The sequence below is a fragment of the Nesoenas mayeri genome, assembly GCF_963082525.1.
Source record: "Nesoenas mayeri genome assembly, chromosome: 8".
NCBI lineage: Eukaryota > Metazoa > Chordata > Aves > Columbiformes > Columbidae > Nesoenas > Nesoenas mayeri.
Genome location: NC_137554.1, coordinates 14033692 through 14044530, shown reverse-complemented (window position 1 = coordinate 14044530; position 10839 = coordinate 14033692). Strand labels below are relative to the sequence as shown.

Here is a 10839-nt window from a genome sequence, read left to right as displayed (position 1 = left end):
AGAGATTTTAAAACCTGAGGGCTTTCAAACCCCTAAAGCGTTAGTTACTGGATTGTACTATAAAGATCTATACAATGTTGGCTTACTTTGACTAATAGTACAAAGAATGTTCTCAAGAAGCATAATTTCTACAAATGTTTTAATTGCATAAAAAAAAAAAAAAAAAGATTTAATTGCCTGCACCCTTGTGAAAGTTGCTTGATTGGCTCTTGGTAAAAAGATACTCAACTACACAGAATCCAACAATTGAACTTCAAAAGTATTAAAAAGGAATACTTTGTTAGTTACAAACTGTACTAAATATGCTTTTCTGTATTGATTTTAAGCAATAATATGTAACTATTTGTAATTAATTTTTGGTTTTATCATCTTATTCTAGGGTTTACTGAAGCTGCCTTGTTTTCAGCTACCAGAGCAAGCTGAGGATTCCCCACATACCAGAAATCTTCTGAGTAAGGTAGAACTGATTATCTAATTGTCTTCTGCCATGTTTTCTCTTGAAGAAATACTGCACTGGTACAGCGCTAAGCTCATTTTCCCTCCATGTTTCCTGTAGCAGGAAGTAACTTCCATTTAAGAAGTAGCCCCTCAGCTTAAGAAACAAATAAAAAACTCCATCAAAACAAACAAAATGCCCCCCAAAAAAGCAAACAAACCAAAACAAACAATAACACAACAAAAAAACGTAAGCTTTTTACCTGCTCACATTAAATGTCAGCTGCAGGAGTGGTTAAGCTCTGTTAACAAGTTGATCAGAAAAATTGTAGGACCTCCATCTTTGAAAATTTTCAGAACCCGACAAGGCCTTGAGCAACCTGATGTAACTTTTAAGTTAGAGGTGCTTTGATCAGAAGGTTAAATTAAATTACACCTAGCCATCTCTTCAGCAGGAATCTCCCCATTAGAAGTAAAATTAGCCAAGTAAAGATCCATTCAAATGTGTTTTAGAAGAGCTTGTTTTCTTAAGCACAGAGAACAGCTCCTTGTGGCTTTCTTTCAAGTTTTGTGGGAAAATACATTCTGAGTTCTTCCAAAAGGAAACAGTGCAAATCAGCAGCAGCACAGACTAATAATTCAGAGAGGTGCTCTGCATCAGCAGTCGGGTCTGTGGTACGAACGCACTTCAGCGGGTGTCTGCTGCCTCCTGCAGACCGTTCCCAGCCTTAGGGAAAAGAACCGTCATTTGGTCAGATATTAACAGCATCCCATTCCTTTGCACTAGTTTTTAGGTGGGGAGAGAGAAAGAAAACTAAGAAAGATATTGTTAAGCAGATAGTTGGTGAACATTTTTGTGTATCAGCAAAGGATTTTTGTCATGTTAGAAATGCACCGTAATGCAATTATTTTAAAAAGCACGACAAACAATACTTCAAGTTACAACTTCAGTTGTTTAGATTTAATTGTCACAACTGAGGAAAAAAAAATCTTAGAGCAATGGGTGAAGTCTGGGTTATGGAAAACCTTGAAATCAATTCAAGCTGCCAGAGTGCATTTATATTGTTTTGGTTAAGTGATTCAGTTCTTTGTATGCCAAACAAATGATGCTCTGTCTCTCCTTTTACTTCAGAACAAGCTTTTGTAGCACTATCAAGGCCAGATTGGCAGAAAGTCTTCCTTACTTCATCCAAAGATGGAGGATTTTATATACCTAAATATACCTGCGTGTTTATGCAGTGCCGTGTACATACATTTCTGTACCTGTGTGCCTATGCATGTGTGTTCAACAGCTGAAATCAAGTACACCCTTTAAACAACAACTTGGTGAAAATACAGACTCAGCTAGCATGTTAACAAGGACAACTATAGACAGAAAATCCAATCATATCATAAGTTAATATTTTGTGTTTGCGATGTAATGCTTTTTAGCTTGCTTGAGAAGTTTTTTTAAAAGAATAGATGAAATCAGATGTAAAAGAAGATTATTTTACGCATTGAGTGGGTTTTTTCTGTTGGGAAAGAAATTATCCTTCTGAAAAGTTACTCTGTATCCAACTCCCACTAACACAACCTGCTGAGAAACAGCAAACATAAATACCAGGCTTTTATATGGTGATACTGCTTTATTATTTCTTCATGCACGATTTAAACAAAATGGCTAAAGGAAAGCAATACAGATTTGATGGTACACTGCATTCCCTATACCTCATAACATAAAGGTTCCCATTTTCAAAACTTAAATAGTTATTTTCTACTGTGGTGAATCTGAAGTTTTAAAGCTTCTAACTGAAGCTCTCAAATACATACAATGTATTCTATTTATTGTCCTGTCTGTACTCATTCTGCTGCTAATACTTTAAAAAAAAAGAGAAAAGTGTAAAGTTGCCATTTTTCACACCACAGATTCTCAGCACATCAAGGAAAAACTCGACATCATCCTTGAAGTCAAAGCCCTCAGATGTGACAGAAGGCTCCTCCTGTTCATGCGCATATCATACATCCATTGAAATGTAGTGCAGTACATCACTGAGGTATGTTGAGTTTTGCTTTTGTCAGTTTTCTGCCTTTTTTTAAAGCCCTATAAATTTGAGTTTATCATCCCCATTCCTTGGCACTCAATGATGTAGGTATCTGTACTGGAATCTTCCTCTTCCGATTTTGTCACAGTAAATTTGGCCTAAAACAGGATTAGAAATATATCACTAATTAAGTTATAACATATGTAAGTTTAAATATTCAATATCTGATTTCAAATAGTTGTATTGCCATGTGTTTATCAATATTACAGCTTTGACTGATTTAATTAAGAAATGTTTAAATAAAAGTGGTGAAAGTATCTAACCATTCTAAAGGCATTTAACTGTAATGTAGGTTTGTTTTCTACAGGTAAACTCCCACATAAATATGGTAGCAATTATTTTGCTAGTGCTTTTTCTGCATGATTAAGTTCAGTTCACAATGCCTGCTAAACTGCACGTTTCCTAGTTGCTGCATGGCAACTGACAGGGAAAACTTCCTGAAGTTTTGGACTCACCTTTGTTAGCTGCTCTGCAAAGTGTATAGCTGTTTGAGTATGAAGTGTAATTGGTCCACTTTTCACTCGAGACACCCCCTTTGCTAGTGCCATAAAAATGATCAGCTGAAAAGGAGGAAAAGGTAATAGTTAAGTAACTCTTCAAATCTTAGGAACTTATTGATTTAAAAAAAAAAAAAAAAAAAAAAGAAAGTATAGAAGATGTTAAAATGTGGTTTGCCAAGTTTCCTAAACTTCATGGTGCTGAGTGTGAAGTGTGATCCAAGGCCCAAGAAGCCTGGAAATAACTGCTGTAATACCTATTAAAAAAGGGCTGTTACTCTTCTCAGTGGAGTTTGCCATTTACCACATTTAACTTGGCTCTCCCTCACCCTCCTGCCCCAAAATTCCCCAAAGTCATGTTAGACTCCAGATTATTACTTTTGTGTAGAGAGAAAAACCTCAGGAAGGATTTTTTTGGTGTTGTTTTGTTGGTGGTGTTTTTTTCTTTTTTAAAATTATAATGCTTTCTGGTGATGTAATCACCAGACAGATACTTAAAAATTCTGATTTCAGTTACAAACATCACCATGACAAGTACTCAGTAAAGTATCAGGTAAGTCTGAATAGTTCCCATACAGCCTGAATCTAGCTGTGGCATGTTCCCACCAAAATTGTACTGTGTACACTTTGGAAAAAGGAGGATGAGTCCTAGACCAAAATACTTCCTATTCTACTACGTAATAGTAATGTGTGACCAGGTGTTTACAGCTAAAAGGTAATGTCTCCCACCTAGAACAACCCAAGAGTCTTACCAATCTCCATTATTGGAAATAAGATAGTGGAGGGTGGAAGTTCTTCATTCTCAAATGAAATTAGGTGAGCATGACAAACAGGAACACCTCTTAGATATTCTATTCTCTTATAGCTTCACGTAATACCGTTCTTAATGTGTAACCAGGGAGCTATTTTTACTACACTACATGGGGTGCCAAATAGATGCAAATTCCTACCTCTTTTCTTCCATACCTACTAAAATTTGCAGAAAGGGAAAAATTAATAGTGTTGGTGCAAAGCCAGGAGCATCTGTGGTTCCTGTGAACTGTATGTAATTTGCTAATCCTAGCGATATTGTGACCACACCTGGAAATCTCCTAAGACTTCTAATTATCAACTAATTATGTAAAGTCATGCCTACCTGTGGAGATGCAGTCTAACTTTGAAATCTCATTCTTCCCTTGTTCATACTTATTTACAAGTCATACATACATGCATGCTCTTTCTACTTCAACCTCATGTGAAGCCATTCAGAAGCCTTACTTGGTCTTGCAGAGAATCATCCACAGTTCCACCATGTTTAAGATTCCTAAGCAGTATCTCAGCTGCTTCAATGCCAACCTTGTCAGGATTCTTTCCTAACAGAGAAATACAGGAGATTAGGATGCTGCCAATTATTATTTAACATTCTAAAAATGCAGAAAGGAAAAAAAAAGACTACATCAAGGAAAGATGAACTTTTTAAATGCTATTTCCATGCTCTTGCCTCAAATGTCTTCTTAAAAAGACTCCCATCTTATGATGGCACATAGTAAGTAGCCTCACTTACAGTCAGAGAAATATTTTATTCAAACGATTTAAAACTAAAATAACTTCTATTCCTTTTCATCTAGATACACATCAACACTCAGCGCTAAACAAAAACTTCAGGGGTGAACCACAAAGACTGTATGTTCTTAAAGTCCAGAAGTATTTTCAACTCAGTGATCCGTAACAATCCATTCTGATAAAAGGTGAGTTTAACAATTTTTATATTTGTCACTAGGCGGAAGCAGCTTAGAAGTATAAAGTGTAAGATTCCATTTACTATGTTTAAAATCTGCTTATTTCCACTGTCCTTTATTACGGAATGACATCCATTTAAAAATGCAACACTCAAAGCATCACATCTTTGAACAAATTATACTTCAGATTCCTATTTATTAATAGCACATTAAATCTGTGAGGTGTACTTCATACAACTCTCACCTCTTTTGCCAAGTGATGACCCAGCTAACAAACAGCCTGTTGAAGTCTCTGCAACAACACTAAGCAGAAAAAATCAACATTAAAACCAAAATCACTCACATTATACTTAACAGATATGTAATCAAGATGTAAATAATCAACCAGCAAGGTTATAGGTGTCAATGGAAAGTTTGGGCTCATCTTACATTATTCCACTTCCAGTCCCAACGGCTTGATCATCAGGTTCTCGAACAGGCTGAATGTTAATGTAAAGATCTCTGATTTCTTTTCTGATGCATCTCACTGCTGCTGCTGACATGTCTTTTGCCAGCTAACAAGGTGAGAGGTAAAAAACATTAATTAAATTATGCAACTATAGTAATACTTTTTCCTTTACAGTGGATCCCTGAATAAAAGGGTTATTTTATCAACTAGCAAAACAAAAGACTGTAATAAAATCCAACAAGCAAGAATTGAACATCATCTTTTCTGAGAATTTTCTCACAAAATTAAGGTAACATTATATGTTGAACAAATGAGAATTAGAGTGATATAGGTAGAAGCTTCAATATCAATAGAAATTCAAGAACTATTCTCCATTCATAGGGAGAAAGATTTGATTTTAGTTTTGATTATCTCAAAACATGAGTTTGTGAAACAAAAAACCAACCAAAGCACACCCCCCTCAGCAAACATACAACCACCAACCAAAGAAACACCAAAAAATAGCCCACAACCAAAACTAAACAAAAAAAAAAAAACCAAAACAACCCACAATTATTATGTACAGGATGTACTCTGTAAGATATATTATATAAAATAACAATTTTAAATCATGGGCAGGTGGGGGCATATGAAGCTTATCCCATACTTGTGATGCAATCATAGCCAATACTAATAGGTTTGAAGATTTTAAGATCAAAACCTGCTCTTCAAAAAGTAACTCAGTTTCTCCTTTTCCTTCCTTTACTAATTCCTAGCCTGTGCATGAGAAGGAGCCTTGGAGAGATCCCACCACTTATTCTCTGCAAAACCAGACAGGATAGGAATAATAGAAAGAAGGAGGTAAAAAGGAGCAAATTTTTCTCTGTTTTATCTTTGGCTAAACCTACCCTTAACTTGTTCTGTCTAATACCCTTAGCAATGGTCAAACAATTTGATGTAGTCTGACCTCTGCCTATTACAGTGCACCATAGTTTACCCATAAATCTATGAATGAGGGCCATGATTTCAGATTTAAAATAATTGATGTAAATATGAACAATATGTACATCAGATATAAGGTACACCTCAATATACACTAAGAACTTTTGAAGAGTCATATGAGGGATAACAATGACATCATTCCCATTTCCTGTTTTAGGTGCTACCACATTCCTATGCAATAAATGCGTTTTAGAAACGTCCAAAATACTATTCTACAGCCTGAATAACTGAAACAATTTAATAAGGCTACTTAGTTTGTATGTGAAAAACTACAATATACAGGAACAGCAGATATATGTTAAGCAGATCACATGCAATTTTATGTAGATATATGAAGTTGGACAGTATCAGGGCTATTATCAAAACTTACTTTTATAGGCAGCGCTCCAGCAACAAATGCTCTTCCATATATCTTTGTCACCGTGCCACGTTCTGTTAAGTTTATTGGGCTCAACTCTTTGACTGGTGACATCTGGACTACAACTTCACCACCTCCCTGAGGATAGTAGCCCCTATTTAGGAACAGTAATAAGATATCATTAAATGCAAAGAGCACATGGAAACCAATAAGAGTCAGAATGCTCTAAATATATTTAATTATACATTTTTATGTTCTCTGTTACTGTACATATGAATTTTCTTGATGTGTTCCTTACAAGTCTTTATGAGAGAATTAGGTTCTCTAACAGTGTTACCTCATTACACTTAATATTAACTACCTAACATCAACATAACTGGCACCTCAGAAAAAGCTCAGTAATGTCCTGCCTGTTCAGCAGGCGCTTCCCTCAGGGGTGCCCATAGGAAACATTAAACAGCAGCTGAAGGCTCAGCAATGAAAAAAAAACAGACAGGAAAGAACCATATCCCATTCATCATCTGGTGGCACTACACACAGCGGCAGCTGATGCACATTAGTTCATCTATTATAAATTCATCCTCGGCTTGACTGAGGGCGCCTTGTGTGCGTGCCTCTGCGCTCACGCACTGGTTCAGTAAGGCCTGCCTCTGCCACATGTCTGCGTAACTCACCTCTTTTTTATGTCACAATTAAATGTGAAATTGAACTTTTCAACTATTGGCTTGAAAACCTGAAAAACAAGCATACATAAAAACATAGGGTGAATCTATTTAGCATTTATAATTTTCTACTATTTTATGCAGTCTTCCAAAAAGAAAAATATTTAGACACACAAATTTCAGTTACATTATTGAAAAAAAGATAGCCAGTCTTATACATACAGCTTATTTGACATTCTGCATACTTCATTCTGAATAGACACTTAGTGTACAAGGATTTTCTTACAGAAGGAAGAGAAAATCTTAACAATTTACAGCACTTCTAGAATAAATAATATATTTTCTTTAGTAATTAAAATTAAGCAGACTAGTTGCTGCTTCATGAAATTCCGTGAAACACTGGTTGCTTTCTACATGAATAGTGCAACGCCTAATTCCACAATTACAAATAAAATTGCAGCAAGAGGAACAGAAGTACAGTAGTTACGTTGCATGTATATGCATGAAATATGCACCAAACCGAAGAAATGTTCCCCTACCATGACTGTGTAGTCTATCTGAGGAGCCATCTCAGCATTAGTCCCACCTTTTAAACGAAGTTCTGATGGGGAAGCAGCAAACAGCACACAGGGCATTGCTACCTGCATCAGCAGACATACGCTCCTAAAAGCAATTGCAAGATAATCACAGAATCATTACATATCAAAGGCAAATGACCTTCCAGAGCATTGATAAAAGTATGTGATTTTGAACATGATCTGTAAAGTAAACTTATTTGCCTTAAAAAATACTAATTTAAAACTTCATGTCCTTAGCAAGTCTAAATATGAAGGATTTTGTTTCACAATAAGCGCATCTTTAATATTCCTGTTTGAAATAAAAGTAATGTAGCTTACTTAGTATACTGATCCAACTGTGAAAACTGTAGGTTTAGCTAACAGATGATAAAAGCAGAAAAGTCGTAGGCAGTAATTTCAACATTTTAATACTTATTTAATAACAAGATGTTTAGAAAAGTACAGAATTGCCTAGCAGCTGGTGAGCATCCTGCACAAGAAAATTCAGTATAGAAAATATGCTTTTAAAGTAATTTGTTCAGCAAAACAAAACAGTTATCTCACAGGGGTTTCACACATAATTTTGAAATGTGAAAACAGTGATCACCACTGAACTGAAGAAAACATGGGTTTGTTTTCTTAAATAACTTCCAAATGTTTGTGAACCATACTGTCTCCCTTTTTTGTGTGTGTGCTTAATTACTAATTCTGCTGCATGGTTGCTTACTCAGACCTTTCTGTGTTAAGTAAAAGGCATCAGCATGATTGTTTGTACTACTGCAGCTCAGAAAAATATTTATCTTAGCTTAAAGGAAACTTTAACCTATGCCTAAACTAGCTTATGCTTCCAAACAACTGTTCAACCCAGCCTTCCATAGCTAAACCCAACTAGGTTTTGCAACACAGGCAGCTTTTTTTGCTTAACATTAATCAAGTGTTCAACTTATAGAACAATTATAATTTTAAAACTGTTACACCTGCATGTACTTCATTCATATATATCCTGCTATTCTAAAGGTTCTTTGGTCACATGTATCTGTCTCAGGCAGCACAGATTTTGGCTTATTATGTGTGTAATAATGTTCTTTTTTTTTCCCCTCACTGTTTTGTGATAATTTTAAAGTTACAAAAAGTCTTCTGTCATAATTTTAAAGTTACCAAAAGCAGTTAAGAGCAGTTACTCATCGGTCATTATCCATGTACAAAGACATACCCTGCTGTTTTTGTATCTGCTATGTGGGTTCCACCTTTAATCTTCCCAGGAGTGAAGGTTATTTCTGTTGAGCCAATTTCTCCACCTTCCAGCTTCCCCTCACATAGATCTCGAATCATCTCCAATCCAGACAGATGCTGAGGCCTTGGAGTGACAAAACAAAGATATATGCAAACGGACTACATTCTTATGTTACATTAAAAGAACTACTAAATACCAACTAATAAATACTACAACTGCAAATTTCGGATCAAACAAGGATCAGAAATTCAATCTGCTTCCTACAGTACTTCTTCTGAGTTCACAGGAGCCAAGAGAGCACCATTCAGGCCCTTCTGGAATTTGCAGGATTCCACTGTGTTTCCCATTAGAATGGGTCCAGGCAGACAAGACACAGGAGCAGTCGCTTGTCATAATGTGATAAATGCTTGGACAAAAATGCAATGGTTAACGATGGGAATGCTGAACTGGAGCCAAGCCAGTAACTGGTAGCCAGAGCCACAGGAGAACTGACAGCTTTGGTATTTATCTGTTTCGCTGTGCCTGTGTTTCCATTTATTTGAGTAACTTAAACAGGAAAGAAACAAACTTCTTAACACTGCACGCTGGGTGAATCACATTTTGCTGAGGCACTACGTGACCTCAAACGTACTTCAGGTGTCAGGCCATGCAGTCTGCTTAGCACCTTGGAGAATAATTCTGATGCTCTGTGGGGGTGTCTGACCGGCGGGTCCGGAGCCTCCGGCCGGGGGGCTGCGGGGCGCCCAGCCCGCGGCGCAGCTTTCCTCCGGCTCAGCCCTTCGGCCGGGGTTTTCTGCCGAAAGGGCCTTCTTAAAGCGATGGAAATACTTGGGGTTTGTTCTTGGAAGTACTTCAGGCAAAATCAAGCCAAGGCGTCTGCAAGGCCGCCCGGAGCGCCTCACACACGGCCGCGCTGACCGTGCCCGGGGACCGCGGCGCCCCGAGCCGGCCCCCGGGAGAGCAGAGAGGGGCCGCGGAAGGGCCGTTACCTGAGGCCGGGCTGGCTCCTCCCGGCGCGGATCCGGCGCACCCGCAGCGGCAGGCCCAGCAGGCAGCTCAGCGCCGTGGACACTCGCAGGATCTGCCCGCCCTGCACGGAGAAACTGCGCTCGTCAGCCGGTACAGCACTGCCCGCCCAGCCAGCCACCGGCCCGGCCGCCACCGCCGCTCGGGGCGAGGTGAGGCGAGCCCAGCCCACCGCCGGAGCTCACCCCCTCCATGATCCCGCCGTCTATCTCCACCCGGTCCCCGTCCATGGCTGGCGGTGCGCGGAGCAGTCTCTCGCAGAGGCCCCTGCCGCGCTGACGGGATGCCGGCGGGGCCCTGCACACGGCGAGCCCTCGGCGAAGCAGCTCCCGGGGCCGCGAACGCTACCCGGAAGCACGCCCGAGATGCGATGCGGTGCCGGAGCAGGCGCAGACCGGAGCTACCTCCCGCCCGCCCTCCGTGGGTGGGCAGGGGCGGCTCCGCTGCAGGAGCAGCCGCCGGGTCCCAGCGCACGGGCAGCCGCGTAGTGGCTGCAAGAGCTTCCTCCTCCCCGCGTTAAGGACCGCGTCCCGGCACAGGGCGGGGCTGCAGCGGCTCGGCGTCCCGGAGAAAGCAACGCCTTCCCCGCTTCCCGAGGCTCTAGGGCCGCAGCGGTGACAAACGCGGCAGCGCGCAGCCAAGCAGCGGCTGGGGCGGCAGCGCCGGGGCACAGCTGTGCCCTGCAGCACTCTGCTGCCCCGGAGGAAGGTAGCGGGATTCCGGCCGTCACGTTTACAACAGAGCAGTTCTCCCCTGAAGCCGAATCGCTGAAAGACGCGCGGAGAGACGTACGCATGTTGGTCCGGCAGTGGCGCTCGTGACTTTATTAGAGGTGTACGGGG

At 39.9% G+C, this 10839-nt stretch overlaps 1 protein-coding gene across 2 annotated transcripts; it reads right to left on the bottom strand.

The window, feature by feature from the left end:
- Window positions 1-2082: 2082 nt before the first annotated feature.
- RTCA (RNA 3'-terminal phosphate cyclase) lies at window positions 2083-10524 on the bottom strand. Of its 2 annotated transcripts, XM_080348643.1 has the most exons (11): window positions 10183-10524; window positions 9961-10061; window positions 8951-9094; window positions 7720-7843; window positions 7193-7251; window positions 6531-6672; window positions 5161-5285; window positions 4976-5034; window positions 4271-4365; window positions 2972-3076; window positions 2083-2614 (listed from the first exon to the last, which is right to left on the bottom strand). In XM_080348643.1, exons 1-11 carry the CDS (start codon window positions 10225-10227, stop codon window positions 2516-2518), a joined length of 1098 nt encoding a protein of 365 aa, XP_080204769.1. In that variant the 5' UTR covers window positions 10228-10524; the 3' UTR covers window positions 2083-2515. The 2 variants fall into 2 exon arrangements, with proteins under 2 accessions (XP_080204769.1, XP_080204770.1); XM_080348644.1 differs by lacking the exons at window positions 9961-10061; window positions 10183-10524 and adding an exon at window positions 9603-9737.
- Window positions 10525-10839: the final 315 nt, after the last annotated feature.